This window comes from Loxodonta africana, chromosome 3 (genome assembly GCF_030014295.1).
Source record: "Loxodonta africana isolate mLoxAfr1 chromosome 3, mLoxAfr1.hap2, whole genome shotgun sequence".
Classification (NCBI taxonomy): Eukaryota; Metazoa; Chordata; class Mammalia; order Proboscidea; family Elephantidae; genus Loxodonta; species Loxodonta africana.
In genome coordinates, this window is record NC_087344.1 from 129,706,145 (window position 1) to 129,722,604 (window position 16,460).

At 39.8% G+C, this 16,460-nt stretch overlaps 1 protein-coding gene across 5 annotated transcripts in view; it reads right to left on the reverse strand.

Moving 5' to 3' along the window:
* Nucleotides 1-949: 949 nt before the first annotated feature.
* Nucleotides 950-16,460, reverse strand: part of DDAH1 (dimethylarginine dimethylaminohydrolase 1) — a 175,144-nt gene continuing 159,633 nt past the window's right edge. For all 5 annotated transcript variants that reach the window (XM_064282183.1, XM_064282182.1, XM_003411208.4 and 2 more), the window contains 2 exons: nt 6,887-7,030; nt 950-4,062 (listed from right to left, as the gene is read on the reverse strand). In XM_064282183.1, the coding sequence (XP_064138253.1) occupies nt 3,946-4,062; nt 6,887-7,030 (261 nt within the window). In that variant the 3' untranslated portion in view covers nt 950-3,945. The remainder of the gene's footprint in view (nt 4,063-6,886; nt 7,031-16,460) is intronic.

Here is a 16,460-nt window from a genome sequence, read left to right on the forward strand (position 1 = left end):
ACATGGAAAGGTGCCCACAAAATACTGCTAAGTGAAAGAAGCTGGCTAAAGAACACCATAATTATGTAAAATTATTCCATATTTATATCTACTCAAAGATGTATGGACGGATATTCTCTAAAAAGTTAATATTGATTATCTCTGGGTAATGGAATTTTGGGTGTTTTTTTCTTTACTTTTGTTTTTCTAGTCATTTTTGTTTGAATTTTATTTGTACAGTGAGCAGTTATTATTCTTACAATCGGGAAAAAATAAAACGGCTTTCAGTTTGGAAAAAAACTGTTGAAAACAAAAGCTTCATTTAAAAAATTCTTCAAATTTTCTAAAAGAGAAGATGCTTACAGTCATACGTGAAAAAAAAGAAATAAACACAAAACAAACCATCACATGAAGAAAGAAAAATTGTTCAACTTCCTCCATAACTAAAACATATAATGTGCTGACTATTATGAGAAGTGAAAGTAAAGAAAGGAAATCTTTTAAGAAGAAGTACGTATAAAATCAAGATCTCCCGATTTAGCATGGTTAATATGCATGTTCTAAAAAAATTTTATTTTGTTGTTGGGAATATACACAGCAAAACATACACCAATTCAACAGTTTCTGCATGTACAATTCAGTGACACTGATGACATTCCTTGAGTTGTGCAACCATTCTCACCCTTCTTTTCTGAGCTGTTCCTCCCCAATTAACATAAACTAACTGCCCCCTAAGGTTCCTATCTAATCTTTCAAGTTAACGTGTGTGGTTTTTAAGTATACAAAGTATCATTTTGAATATCATTTTAATCCAAGCTTTTGATGATGGTTGATGTATTTACAAGTACAGTGTTTCTAATTCCATAGCCTATAGGAGAAGAGATGAAACATTTCATCTCTGATAGCAAAGGAATGGTGCCTTCGTTCACCAAGGCAGTTTCTATTGCAAAAAAGAGACAGACACTGTTGATCACAGTACAATTCACACTTTATTCCCTCGTGATTGGTATACATGTAGGGTTGGGACAGCAAGAAACTCAAATCAGTGCAGAACTTCTCTGGACCAAAGGGTTGTGAAAGGCATTACTGGTTTTGGCACACAGAGTGGATAACCGTACATTGGCTGGAACGAGATGGTCAGTAAAATAAAACGCACAAATCGAACACCATGTTGAGATCATGTCTGAATTCTGTAGAGTGTTAAAGAGTAAATAATTACTGACTAACATGCAACTCTATATTAAAGTCACATTATTCATCTACAGACTATTTCCCCCCTTTAGACATGAAGAGATGACCTTAGTTATCTGTTTACAGTATCTTAAAAGGGCAATCAGTACACATTACAGAGATCCATCTGTTGATTTCTATAGCAATCCGTCATAGTTGAAGAAATAACACTTAATAATGTACTTTCTCTAAAATGTTCTTATTAAATTGAATCTTACCGACCAAGTAATTCTGACTCAACTTTTAGTTTCCTTAAATATAATTTTTTTTACATCTGTATAACGTCGAACAGCAGTTTCTGTTAGTTTATTTATTCTCATAAGTCACAATGGACAAGAGGGAGGAACATACGTAATGGGTAACCTTTCCTTTTCAAGGTTAACAGTATGCTGACGAGAGCATCAAAGAAGTAATACTATTATTCTGCAAGTGTTACAGGTTTTCACATCATCATACCACATAGGAAGTCCAAAGAAGCCAGCTTAGAAGGTAATGTAGCTGTGCAGAATACCATTCTGTATAAGAGGCGCACAGATTCTAAGTGATTTCTTGAGACAAAGAGAAGGAAAGAGAGAAAGGAGCAAAGGAAAGGAGAAGTGGAAATCAGCCTTCTGCAGAATAATTGTTCAAAAGAAAAATCGATTCACTTGCAATTGATTACCCATAATAGGGATCAGTTCTTAATTAGGGATGATAGAAGTAAAGATACGAAAAAGTATATGCCAGTAGTCTTTAATATTAACCCTAAACTGACTAACTGAGTTATTTTCCCTGTGATTCTTCTGCGATGTTGAACTCTTTCAGGGAGATTTTCTGCTTTTGCCAGTGTAGGGCCAGATTTAACTCAGAAGGGCAACCATATCTGCTGAGAATAAGTTTTCTTTACTAACTTAGCCATGTGGTTAACATGCATTCTCCTTCTGGCAAGAAACAAATTATTCATCCATGAGACTGTCTGAAATATGACAGTGACCAAGGTATGGTTCATTCACAGGATGCACATAATTAAGCATGTGATATGAGTTTAAAAGTTAAGCAACAAACAAGAGAAGGAGTAAAAGAAATCTCTTAAAATTTCTGGCATAAAGTCATTAAATAAATGCAAAAGACAGTGGTTAAAGATGTCTTGATTTCTTTCAGAGGTTTATCACTTCCATTGTGAAGAGGGAGTTGAAATCAGTGATGGTAATTCTCTCTTGGTCACCAACACAGGGAATATTTGATTACGAAAGTATAGGTGAACAGAGCAAGACTCGAAGTAATATTTCTTAATCTCCCTGATTCTTAATCTTAAACAACAAGCCACAGGCAATACAGGAAAGGTGGAGATGACTGGGAAGTTTGATAACATGCCTGAATCAGTCACCATTTCTTGGAAAGTACCACTTCCCTGGCTTGCTAATAGGCCATCTCTTTCAGGTTTAAATAAAAGACAGTGCTCTCTTCCTCCAGTGTGGCACTGTTCTGTAAGAGACCATGTCAGTTTATAGCTGTATAATATGAAGAAAGAAGTTTTACTTGAATTCCACAGTAAATATTCATGGACGTTTCAAAGTAGAATTGTCCATTGTCTGAAGTTAGTCTCAAATACTTCCTGAACATGCTCCATGACTATGAGGCTCTATTCTCTCTGGGCTAATCTATACCATTAATTACCATTACCATTAATCTATACCATTAATAACCATTTTTAGATGGGACATCTCTTTTGAAAGAAATACCGTTGCTAGAACAGGATAACTGTAGAGTGTAGAAGGCTGGAAAGAGATTGAGTCAGGATGGGGGGAAATAGAAATGGGCTGAATAAGGAAAAAGCAAGACTTTTCTCCAAGGCCTGTATATGCCTAATAATGAAACAAAAATTCATGGAATATGACTTAAAGACTTTTTAAGATATTGTACTCATGGGGTGTTTGCAAGCTTCTTGATCTACAATCCCTTAGCAACCATCTGGTGCTGAATTTACCTTCCTAAACGTGGTGCCCTACTTCTTCTGGAATTTAGATCTCTGGGGCGAACCCTGTGAGGATGCGCCTCTGTGTAGTAAGACTCCCCGAAATATTCCAATTCTGGTCATGGTTCTGTTGAGGAGCCTACGAGATCCTCTGGGGGCTCAGGAGATGCAGCTGTGAGGCAGAGGAGACCGATGGCAGACAGAGAGGACTTGGAGGAAGGTATCCAGAAGGGAAGACCTCGGGGTTTACCTAAGGTTAAGGTGATGGCGATAGAAGTGAGAACGGCAAAAGAAAATAACTGGAAAGAATGTTCTGAGTGCAGAACAAAGTAAGAGGGAAAGGAGGAAGATACATGGACCAGGGAATTTCACAGGAATCAAAGATGATTCATGACATAGAACAAAAAAAAAAACCCCAAATTATCTGACTGATTAAGAAGATATTCTTCCCAATATATTGGCAACAAAATGATTTTCATACTGAAAATACAAACACTAAAATGAGTGTTTCCTTACTATTATTATTCACATTTCAATAGTTCATTAGCTCTATATTTTCTAAATTGCTTAATTCATTTAGCAAATCCACAGCTTAGGTACCACCGTGAGGGGAGAGAGGGTGGGGCACAAAAATGAGCAATTAAAATTAAAATTAAATCTTTGTAAACAAGAGTTAGTAGCACAGTGGCACAGTAGATTGTCAATGAAAACAACAGAAGTGGGTACAGAGTCATCGGCCTTGTGTGTGCGGTATCACCGGCTACAAGGAGGGACTCTGGGACTCAGGAGTCCACCTTTTTGTTAATTAAAATTGAGCAGCAAGTGAGCAGCCCATCCACCTTTTCCAGTTCAGAATTGCTCACAGGAATCAGCATATGGTCCTTCAGTTTTTCATAAATCTACAGCAGGAACAAAGAGAAAGGTAGAGAAGAAGGGTTATGTTTCTGCATCTGTCATATCCCTCTGTTGTAAAGACAAGCTTGTGAGTTTAGGCTTGTCTTGGTTTGCTAGCGCTGCGGAAACAGCAATACGAAAGTCAGTGGCCTTAAAGAGCAGACATTTATTTTCTCACGGTTCAGAAGGCTAAAGGCCACACCCTTCTTCAGCTTCTAACCAGTTGTCCTTGAGTCCATTCCGACTCATGGTGACCCCATGTGTGTCAGAATAGAACCGTGCTCTGTAAGGTTTTCAGTCGATGATCTTTTGGAAGTAGATTGCCAAGGCTTTCTTTCAAGGTGCCTCTGGATGGACTCGAACTGCCAAACTTTTGGTTAGTAGCCAAATGCATAACTGTTTGCATCACCCAAGGACACATTTCAGCTTCTGGTATGGGGCAATCCTTGGAGTTCCTGGGTTTGTAGGTGCATCTGCCCTGTGTGTCTGTCTTCACATGGTGTCTCTCCCCTGTTTGTGTCTCTGGGTCTATTCTGGTTTTTTTTTTTTTTATTTTTAATAACTCAGAAGGGATAAGGTTTAGGACAGACCCTGCTCTGGCATGGCCTCATTAATATAACAAAAGAAACCCCCCTATTTCCAAACAGGGTCATTTTTACAGGTACAGGGGTTAGGATTTTAATGCATATTTTTGGTTGGGGGGCACAGTTCAACTCATATGCAGGCTTTTCACTCATTTAACCCGAAGATATGCATGCAGTATAGACCACAAACATACCCAAGGCTATGCCCACAGAGCTAGCAGCAATTGGTTAACCACCAGCTCTATGCTTTAACCTCAAAACCAAAGATGTGTCAGAAATGTGGTTGTTACTAGAGATGGCTTTACTCCGCTGTTATCACTGGTAGATTAAGTGACTCAGGAAAGTAGGTGGCCATGTCCTCAGTCTGAATATTACTTTCTATCTCTACACTTTAAAACTCTCTCAACTGCACTTTAATGTTTCTTTCCTTACCAAAACCACTGGAAAATTTTGACAAAATATAATTTAATCGAAGTATTTCAGGTCAGTCAAACTGCTTTAAATTACAGGTGTAAATTTTACAGCATCATTTGACACTAGTTGAAAGTATGTGTCAAGACTTCAAATTAACAGCCCCCAGATTTTTCTTTGACAATCTAAGCACCGTTTTTAAACAAAATCACTTGAAAACACACTGCATAAAAAGCACCTATCATGCTTCTTTAGGAAGCACTGTGCTCTTTAAAATTCAGTACAGTGGTTAACTAAGAGCTCTGGAGCTGGGCAGAGTTGGGTTCCAAACCAGTTCCATCAACTTGCTACTCGCAGGTGAGCTTCAGTTTACTCCTCTGTCAGACTGGAGTAATAATACTGTTCTCACAGAGCTGTCGCAAGGATTAAATAAGATAATGCAGGCAGCATGCTTGGCACAGTGTCTGGCGTGGCAGAAGTACTTGGTAAACGTGGCTGTTATTGATATTGTTACCACTGATAGACACACGGCTGAATTCAGGATGAGACCATGATCATCTGGTTGTGAGGTGATGAATGTGGCTGAAAAGGCATGAGTGATCCTGAGCTATATTTTTCAAAGTGAGGTCTGTGACCCAAGTGTTGCTGATATTGTAGATTCCAGGGTATGTGGGTGTGTGTGGGGGGGACAGGGGGGTCCAGGAACCCGTATTTTAAAAACACTGATGCACGTTAAAGTATGAGACCCACTATTCATCTGAGACGGGGTGAGCTCCGGTCTGGGGTCAACAGTCTCATATTTTCCTCAGGTTCACACTTACAGACACGGAAATAGAGGACAATCACCTATGTATTCCCCCGCCCTTCTCTTTTTATCTGTGACTACAATGGTGAGCCTAGTAATTATGTAAGAAAGTAGCATTAAATATTTTCTAATAATCCTCAAGCTTAAGATGTAAATAAATAAAATCAGTGGTTACTGAAGGCTTGTCTGTAACACTTAGTGTAAATATCTTATCCCTCTGGCAGAAATGAAGATGCCAAAATGCCTAGACGATTTGGACACTTGAAGAAGCTGTGGGTGAGGACTGTTATATTTGCTTGGCAGGATGAAACTGAAATTACTACCCTCTACAGACAAGCTTGGCAGAGTGCCCTGAAAGACAAGGATGATTTTCTTAGACTAGGAAAGAATCCCAGATGCACACACGATTTCTCTGCTAGAACACAAATGCAGGGACTCTCTCGGGGATCCTTTGGCTGACTCCAAATACGTATACTAACTACATTTATTTCTACTCTATCCTTTGGACAAAAAGAGCTTATTGCTACCTAGGAAGTGCAGACCCTGGTTTCTCAGGTCTGCCAGTAAGCACCTACATCTGTGGGCCATTTGTATTCCTCTGCTTTAAGAAAGAAGTGACCCTCTGATGAGGGGCAGCTCAGACCTGTCAAAAAACAATGGCACAGCTGACTGTCTAATTGTAGGTCACTGTGCTTAATGAGTATCTGAGTGTGGTGCATTTAATCAGAGCTGGGGCACAGACTTGGAAGGTCCGCATACTTATTTTTGAAAAGCTTTCCATACCAGGCATGATGATCTCAATTATTGTGCATGCATTAGTGACCAATGACACGAATGAGAAAAGTGAGTTAAATACAATTTCCTTGTGGCCTAAATTATAATGATCTGTTCTTCTTTCTTAACAATTTGATATATATGGAGGAAAAGGAAGTCCCTGCTATTTGTTAATCCATCACGACAAATCCCCAAGCAGGAAGACTATCAGGACGGCCTACCCAGCTGCAGTGGCGATAAAGGGTAGGGTTTTACCTTTGCACTCTCTGGATACTCTTCTGGGGTTCGGTGCAGCAAGACGTGCCCTTTGCTGGGGATATTTAGATATATACAGTTTGCAGCCACGTCATCAGGCACAGTGAGTTTATCGTAGCGGTGGTCACTCATCTGTTGCATGATCTACAAGAGAAACAAAGAAAGCCTAAGCAGAGTGTCTCTCCACACTTTCCAAAGAGAAGGAAGGCAGTGTGGTGAAATACAGGTTTGCAACTGATGCCTGAGAATGTTCGTTTGGGTTCTAGTTCCCATCTATTACCCTTGGTTAGTTACATAGAACGAGAAGAGGAAAACCTCATTAAATTATGATTCTTTGGAAGAATTGCAATTTTCCACCTCTGTCCTGTTAAAGTCAGGGTTTGTTTGTTTCTTTCTTTTTTCCAGATTTTAAGCTTTCCATTATTTTTCAAGGTTTTATTTGTAAGACACATCAGTAAGACAAAATGGTCGAAGCAGGGGTTTTGATGATGCCATTGGCTGAGTAAGGGCTGCCCTGGTTTATATTAAAAAGGGGCCATCCTAGTAATCAGGATGGTCAATAATCTGATTTAGCAATAACTACACACACACATACACACACACAAACACACACACAAACACACAAGACTCTTCAGTGTACATTTAAATTGAATTTACCTGTTGGTAGGACTAGGACGCCCTTAATACACTGAGTGTAAAAATTGCCTGGGGAGGTTAAAATCATGTTCCTAGGCCTCATTCCCAGGGATTCTGGTTTGGCAATCTGGGGTTGGCCACAGGAATCTGCATTTTGAAAGCCTTCCAGGTAATTCTGAGGCAGATGGTCCATGGACCACACTGGAGAAATACCGACTTAGCAGGACTGTTCTTCAAATAATGGATTTATTAGTACCCTAGCATAAAATAACTTAAAAAAAACCCACAAAACTGAACTCTACACAAAATCTAAAATATTGACACCTCATCTCCACCTCCACAACACAATCAAAACAATCTCCCCCACTCCCCCAAAAAAGAAAACTTCCTCCTAACAAAAATACCTAAACACCAAAAATTATTTTGGGCTTAGTTGCATGGACTCCTTCCATTCTTTATCAATAAGTTTTCAAAGAATCTTCTGGAATGTCACGTCATGAAGATACAACAAGATCTTTTCCACAGTCTGGTTCTAATCTACCTTTCCAGCTAGGTCTCCCTCTCCTCTTCAATATTTGTGTGGAATGTGTGTCATATAACTAGACCCAAGAAGGAGATAGCCTTGCCCACTCGGTCATGGTGGCATTAGGTGGCATTGGTATGGAAGAGCAGAAGAGACTGCACTCTTCCTGTAGAAAATTCATTATCAAGAGAAAGTGAACAGTGGCACATAGTAAAACCCTTCCTAACTCACCAGTTAGGTAAGGCACTTATTTTTCTTATTATGGAATATGTCAAGGGTGGAGAGAGGCCAGGAGTAACATGACGGAGTATTTCACATAGAAGGAAACATCAGGAATGAGGATGAGCCTAAGCACTGAACAAAAGTTGGTGAGACTCAAAGATGTGTAAGACACAGACTCAGCTTTCAAAGACTCATGGTCTAATACAGAAGACTGCAGACAATTATATTACAATAAGAAGAAAAATCGTGCAGTGGTTAAAGTGCCCGGCTGTTAGCTGAAAGGTCGGAGGTTCCAACCCAATAGCCATTCCGGGGAGAAAGACGTAGCAGTCTGTTTCTGTAAAGGTTACAGCCTTAGAAACCTTACAGGGCAGTTCTACTCTGTCCTATATGGTTGCTGTGAGTTGGAATTGACTCGACAGTAGTGGGGTAATAAGAACAGCACTATGCTAAACATTTTACATTTACTATCTAATCTAACTAGCTTCCCATTTTTACATGACGAAGAAATCGACACACATACTCATGCATAGATACATACTCAATCCCAGATCTGTGCAACTCAAAGCCTTCCTTGTTAATCGTCTTGCTTTTCTTTCTTTCTTTACCTTCATAGCTGCTCTTCTTCCCACAAAGTACCATAACATCTGTTTTTTGGCACTCATTTGGTACTTATTATTCATTCTCTTGTAGTACCATTACTTCTTTTTTTATATGTAATCTTATCATGATAATGGTGCAGCCTCGTGTAGCTAAAGGACTTGACTGGACATCTCTCTTGCATTTTTTAATTTAAATTTTTCCCTGAAGGGTTAGACCCATAGAGTGAATCATCCGTAGGGTGAGTCCTTTAAAGCTCTGACTGAGAAACCTTAGATCTATTTGGACATGTGGACAATTAAAAAGTTAAAGACGCTCACTCCTAAAGGTTAACTTTTCTGTGGAAATTAATGACATATTCAACCTAGGTCTCTATAAAATGGGTATGCTGATAATATGAAGAGGATGATTAAGAGAAAAAAATCCAGGCCCAAGTGAAAAAAAAAAATTGTAGCTCTCTTTTATTATGAATTGATATTTAATTATTTCTTATGCAGACTTTCTTTTTGGCTGCTTCCAAAAAAATAAATAATAGTTGCTTCCATTTATTGTGTGGGGACGATCACACTATGATTATGAGCTCTGGAATCAGACTGGGGTTTGAATCTGAGCCCTAATTTTTATTAGCTGTGTAAATTTAAGTATTTTTTGACATCTTGGTTTCCTCACCTGTAAAATGAGGATAACAACAGTTACTTATATAATTATTAAGGAGCTGTGGTTGTTCAGTGGTTAAAGCACTCCGCTACTAACTGGAAAGTTTGAACCCACCAGCCGCTCCATGGGAAAAAGATGTGGCAGTCTGATTCTGTAAAGATTTACAGCCTCGGAAACCCTCTGGGACGGATCTACTCTGTCCTATAGGGTTGCTAGGAGTCAGAATTGACTTGACGGCAATGGTTTTTTTGAGTATATAGTTATTGTGAAAATTAAATAAAGATAATGTATATAAGCTACAGTGACTGCCAAATGATAAACCCTTAATGTTGTTGTTGTTAGTTGCCTTCAAGTCATCTCTGGATCATGGCAACCCCATGTACCAAAGAATGAAACACTGCATTGTCCTATGCCATCTTTATGATGTTTTATATATCTGAGCCCGTTGTTGTGACTATTATGTAAGCCCTTCATAGGCTACTAGTATTTTCTGCCAGTTATGGCTGGACAGGCAAGGTTCAAGTTTCCAGTCTGGTGGTTTTTTCATGACGGTTCTTGGATTAACACATAATCCAATAGTCTGTACGTTTAGCATCCCTCCTGCCTAGACCTCCTATTGAGAGTGCTATAAAGCTCTCGAACTTCTTAAATTAGGACAAAATTTAATATGAGAGTTTTTGAGAAGTTTCTTTTTAATTTTTAGAGCATTAGTTCCTTGAATACAAGTCCAGGCATGGCAGAATGGACAGAGCATGGGCTTTGGAGTTAGCTCTGAGTCTGAATTCTTTCTCCATCATACACTAACTGTGTGACCTTGGTCAAGTCATCTAAGCTCTCCAAGCTTCAATTTCCTCAGCTATAAAATGGCATGACAATGTAATATCTATTTTCCATGGGGTAACTCTGAAGATTATTTTAAAAATAAGATAGATAACGTATGTAAAGTACTTAGCACAAGTTCCTGGCCAATATTCAATGTTTAATACATGTGAGTTCCCTTCCCTCTTTGTCTCTTACAAGTTGGCATATAGCAGATGATCAAACTATGTTTGTAAGTGATTTATTCCTTCATTCCTTTTTCCTCTTCAGAAGGATATAGAGAACAATGGGAGTACACCGTGATAAGCCACATACGTAAGCAGTTGCATTTCCTCAGCAAAACAAGGTATGACCTATGTCCAAAACTAAAAGTATAATTCATTACTCAGTGTGAAACCCAGCTAAAATTAATGAGCCCAGGGTTTGTCTTTTTTTTTTTTTTAAATGCTTTATAGAAGGGCATTGTACTCTACAGTCCTAACCCAAATGGGTTTGGATGTAAGACAATGGAGAGTAGTGGAGCCTGGGGGTGAATTGGAGAGTGTGTAACTCATTAAAAAGGGAGAAAGGAAAACAAAACAAACCAAAACAAAAAGCATTGTGTGTACCACATTGAACTTACCTGTTTCAGTTTATGACCCCTGAGTTAGCAAAATATTTCAGAAACCCAATGGATAAACTGGTTTCTTCGTAAGTGGAGCTATCTCTTTTTGCAAGATAGCGGGATAGCAGTTAGGTTTGTGTAACTTCTTAGTAGTCACTTTTGGCCGGGTTAGCCAATCTGCTCCTTCCCATGTGCAGGGAATAGAATTACACTATGTCTGAATCTCTGCTTATTGTGTGCTGTTCAAGACAGGTCATGATAACCAGTCTGCTCAAGTTTGCAGGCAGAACTTGACTGCCATCAGGCACATGGACCCATTGCCGTGGAGTTGATTCCGACTCATAGCGACCCCACAGGACAGAATAAAACTGCCCCAAAGGGATTCTACGGAGTGGCTGGTGGATTCAAACTGCTGACCTTTTGGTTTGCAGCTAAGCTTTTAACCACTCTGCCACCAGGGCTCCATCAGAGCTGCATGGAGAAGATAGGGTTTCTTGCAGAGCACTTGAGAGACACTTAGCTCTCTGGGCCAGTGGTTTACTAAGGAAGACCTCAGTCATTCATATGAAAATCTTGACTTCGTATCTTACAAAGGAGCCCTGGTGGCCCAGTGGTTAAGTGCTATGGCTGGTAACCAAAAAGGTCGGCAGTTTGAATCTACCAGCCGCTCCTTCGAAACCTGTAGTGCAGTTTTACTCTATCCTATAGGGTCATTATGAGCTGGAATCAACTCAACGGCAATGGGTTTGTTTGTTTTTTTCTCTCACAAAGGTTCTTAAACATGGTATGTGCAACCATTGTTACCTGGTCAAGCCTAGACACAAACAAAAAATACAGAAAATCAAATTGCCCATTGACTTAATTTCTAAGCAATTGGGAGAAGTTTGGGAAGCATTTTCTAGGCCAATGTACTCAGACTAGCTGCTAAGGCTACCATTCATAAGCATAGATAATTGCCAGTTGGTTTTCCTTTTCAACTCAAGATCTATAGATGATTCATTGTATTCCTTATCGCTAGATAAAGCAATGACCGTTGTTTCTTAGTATGAGATGAGCTAAAGGAGAGAAGAGGATGGCAAGATCACACCTCTTAGGCCTGACCATACCCTCAGCAGCTTCATAAGCAGTGTGGGCAAATTCCCACCTCTCAGCCTGACTCATGCATGTCCGGTGGAGACTGTGAAGCAGAAACATGGAATGTTGTACATTCCAGAGGAAGTGTTATCAAGGATTGTTATCAGTGCTAACTTCTTGTTTATCAATGAGGAAACAAACTAAAATCTCCAAGGTTGTACCTACCTTAGAAAGTGCTAGATTTCTTTGGATTAACGGAGCTTGTTATTTCCTTTCTGGTTGTGCTTTACTTTGGCTCCAGCTCTTTCCATTCCCCAGACTGATACCCCACCCTCACCTCCTTGAGTGAACAATCTTCGTCCTCCTCAGTTCCAATTTGTTTTGTTATTCTTCAGTTAATGGCTTTTTTTTTGGACATTCTAATTTCTATTTTTCCTATTCTTCAATGCTTTGCCCTTTTTGCAGCCTTATATTTTTAATTCATAGCTTCTGGTGGGGATATTTTTAAAACTACTGATATAAGGGCCAGTACACAACCTAGAATTATTTGAGGATAGTTTCATTCTTTTCATTACTGGGAGGAAAATAATTGCAATATCCTTAGTGGGGAAGTAATTTAATGCTAGGAAAATATCAAGTAATTCACCAATAAATTCTACTGAGAGCAATTCTTAAAATAAAAGACTTAACAAAGCCCATTAGAGAAGTTTTTCCAATTAATTTATCAAGGCCCGGTTGTTATCATTTTAAGATAGGTTAAAAAATGTGCCAGAAGAAATGACTTTAATAGAACAGGTCCCTTTTGGAGCAGTGAGTGGCTCTGCTTAACTGTGGAAAGAAAAAGAAGAAAGAAAGAAAGGCTATGTCAGGCATAGGGACCCTATAGGACAGAGTAGAATTGCCCCACAGGGTTCCCAAGGAGCGATTGGTGGATCGAACTGTCCCTTTTGATTAGCAGCTGTAGCTTTTAACCACTGTGCCACCAGGGCTCCATGTCAGGCATAGTCCTTCTAATGAAAAGGATTTAGGCAGTAGAAACTCAGATAACAAGCAAGAAATACACACACACACACATTTTTTTCATGAAAAAGCTAAAGGTGATCCCTGTTCGCTTATTCTAAACACAAAGAATTTCTGTCTTCTGGGAGGAAGAACAGGTTTCTCTTTTTCTGTCAGAGCGCTTGTTCCCTTTCTCTTATATGTTGTTATTAGTTAAATAAGACAGCTTGCCATTTATTTATGACTGGATTCAGGAGATCCCTGTATATACACAGTGCAGGACGCTCGCCATCCTGAGAGGAACACACACAGAGAAAGGCTCAGGGAGACTGCCTCTCTCTCTCTAACATCTTTTCCCATGTTGTGCCCAAATGGGCACCATGGGGACTCGCTCACACAGCCCACCTGGCAGGGCATCATCTCAAGGAGCTCAGGCTCTGAGGACTAAGCAGTGGTGAGGCTGACGAACAGGCTTTGTTTACACTCTGTGGGTGCACAGAGCCTTTGTTGAAAGATGACCATCATCACAAATATCCTGAGAATGTGGCTGCTGAGCTGCTTAGTTCCATGTTCCAATATTTTTTCCTAAAAAAGGATGGAGGAGGTAATACTGCTACTCAGCTCTATGTAAAGTGTTCTTTTAACCTCAGGGACTCTATTTCCTGCTTCTCACTGTGTCCCAAGCCAGAGCGGAAAGGAGAAAGCACCTAAAGTCTTCACGCGTCACCACAAATTCCTCTCCCTGAGAGCAGCAGATCCCTACATCCTGAGAGGCCCCTGCCTGAACTCTGAACAATACACATGAGCTCTACAGAGCTTTGGGGGACGATCTGAGAAGTCAAGTTGCTGCTTCAGATGCCTTTTCTGACTTTTGCCATTTCCCAAAGGAATTATTCCACTTAGTGAGAAACGGAGTAATTATTATTGGGATTGGATATAAGTGGTGTTGGGTTCAATTCAACAATCATTTATAGAGTACCCTCCTTGGGTCAGGCACAATGGTAATGTGAGACGGTAAAGGGAAAGAGATACGAGGGTAGCTTATCCACAGGCCCTGCCTTCAGAAAATTATTTATAACGTAAGGCAGGACAAGCATGTGAAGCGTATGCTAGCAATAAGGAAAGCCCACCTCCATTCTATCATTGGCACCTTCTGAACAAAGGCATGCAGTTGTAGAGAGGAAACGGCTTTGAGAATCATCTCGGCCACGGTGGTCTGTTACACAGCTGCTGGTTTGATGCAACTGGTCTTTTTCCCCAGAATGTAGCTGTCACAAAACAGAGTGGGAACTGTCTGGCTTTCAGCCCAAGAGAATCTACATGGTTAGTTGCATTACCAACCAGGCATTTCCGGCAGTTCCTAACATTTCTGGGAATTCTCTCATCCCAAGGACTGGAAGCCAGCTCCATTGTCCTGCTTCTCACTCATGCTTTCTTTGTATTATGACAATTATTTAAAAAGCAGAAATTCCTGGGCTATGTTGTTTCACAGAACGATTTAGGACTCATTGGTCAAGCACTGAAGCAAAGGTGTGTATAAGGTATTAATAAATATTTAGGAAATATTCAAAGCACATTTTTGGCTCACTCACACCGATCTTCCCATGAAATATACGTAAGCACCCATCAAAACTTATCAAAATTAAACCAGTATTAAAAGCAAGTGATTATAGATTCTTTTTAGATATACAATATATGATGCTCAAGCATACTTTCATTGCTACTAGAAATGTAAAATCGTTTATTCATTTATTTATCCATTCATCAAGGTTTTTTGAATGCCTGACAATATACCAGGCATCAAGCCTTGATAATCCTTGTAAGGCTGAGCCAATTTATCTATGAATAACATTCCAGAATTGATATCATATTTTTATTTTTCATAGTCCTACCACAGATGAGCTCAAAATAAACAGAAACTGAGAGAGGTTGTCTTTTTAACATCCTCTCTGAATTAACAAACTGTGCAGATCCTGAGAATGAGGTTACAACGCTTTTTTTAGTTAAGTCTGGACAAATTTTCCCTGCCAAATATTCCCACCAAGAGCTATTTGCCATTTTCTCTGCAAGTTATTTCTCATATTAGGAGCCGCAGCCTCACTCAGATCACACATTCCACAGGAGCATGTACAGAAAAGATTTCTTCGTCTCCAACCACCAGTCACGTGAACCATTTCTGAGTGGAACCTTCAGAAACAATGGCTTACTGTGGAAGGCTGGGAAAACCACCCACCTTGACAGCACCACTCAGAGCTCTGTGGAGGGCTGGGGAGAAGGGGATAGGCAAGGGGAACAGGGGAACTTCTGACTAGTTCTGATTTCAGGAGTGGAGATGAGAGAAATTCAGACCATAGAACCCCTTCCAAAATGCAAAATTTGTGATCCTTCCCTCTTCCTTATCTTTGTCCATGCATTCTCTAAAGACTAGTTCTGCTACAGAAGAAAATCTCCCATGGTCTTATTCTCCTGTCTTATATGTAAGTGCAGTAGACAGTGTTAACTTGGCTATTAGGGCCATGCCATGGCTGTACACCCCCAGATACCTGCACCACCACACTCCTTAGCACCCCAAATCCCACCATCAAAGATGAATTCCCTCGCGTTCTGTGGGCTAACTGATCTTGAGAGTCCCTTTGAGCCATTTGGAAACCCTGGTGGCATAATGGTTAAAAGCTATGGCTGCTAACCAAAAGGTCAGCAGTTCAAATCCACCAAACACTCCCTGAAAACCCTATGGGGTAGTTCTACTCGGTCCTGTAGGGTCGCTATGAGTCGGGATTGACTCGACGGCAATGGGTTTTATTTTTGGTTTTTGGTCCATTTGATAGCATGAAACAAATGGAGCATTTATTGAGCCATCTTATATTTATTGATGCTTTCTTCTATACATCTCCATTCATTTCTCACTACAACCCTGGGTATTGGGTAGTAATAATCTCCACTTTTACAGATAAGAAAACCAACGCTCAAAGAAATTTGGTAATTTGTCCAAAGTCACACATTAAGACAGTGAATCCAGAATTCAAATCCAGGTATATTAGCTTCCAAACACCCACATTTTCCCCATCACAGCAAACTATTACCTGGCCAATATCTCTTCAAAGACTAGACGTAGGGCTCGCTTACTGGCAGCTTGTGAGCTATTTTTTCCTATAGATACAATTTGTTTGACATGTATATATTTTTGAAGGTTTGCATTTAAATGTATTTTAGACAGAGAATGTTGGGCTCCTGAAGCTATTTGAGTTTTTTACTGGATTACACGGTTTGGTTTCTTTTGAGCTAGCTATTCTGTGCTTTAAATAGATGAAAGAAGAGCAAAGCCTTTAGGGATGGAAAAAAGGCAGTAGGCAAAGAGGCATTATCAGTCAGGTAAAGGGGCAGGCTCTAAGGTGAGAGATGAAAAATTGCCAAACATATGCACTTTGCAATGATGCCCA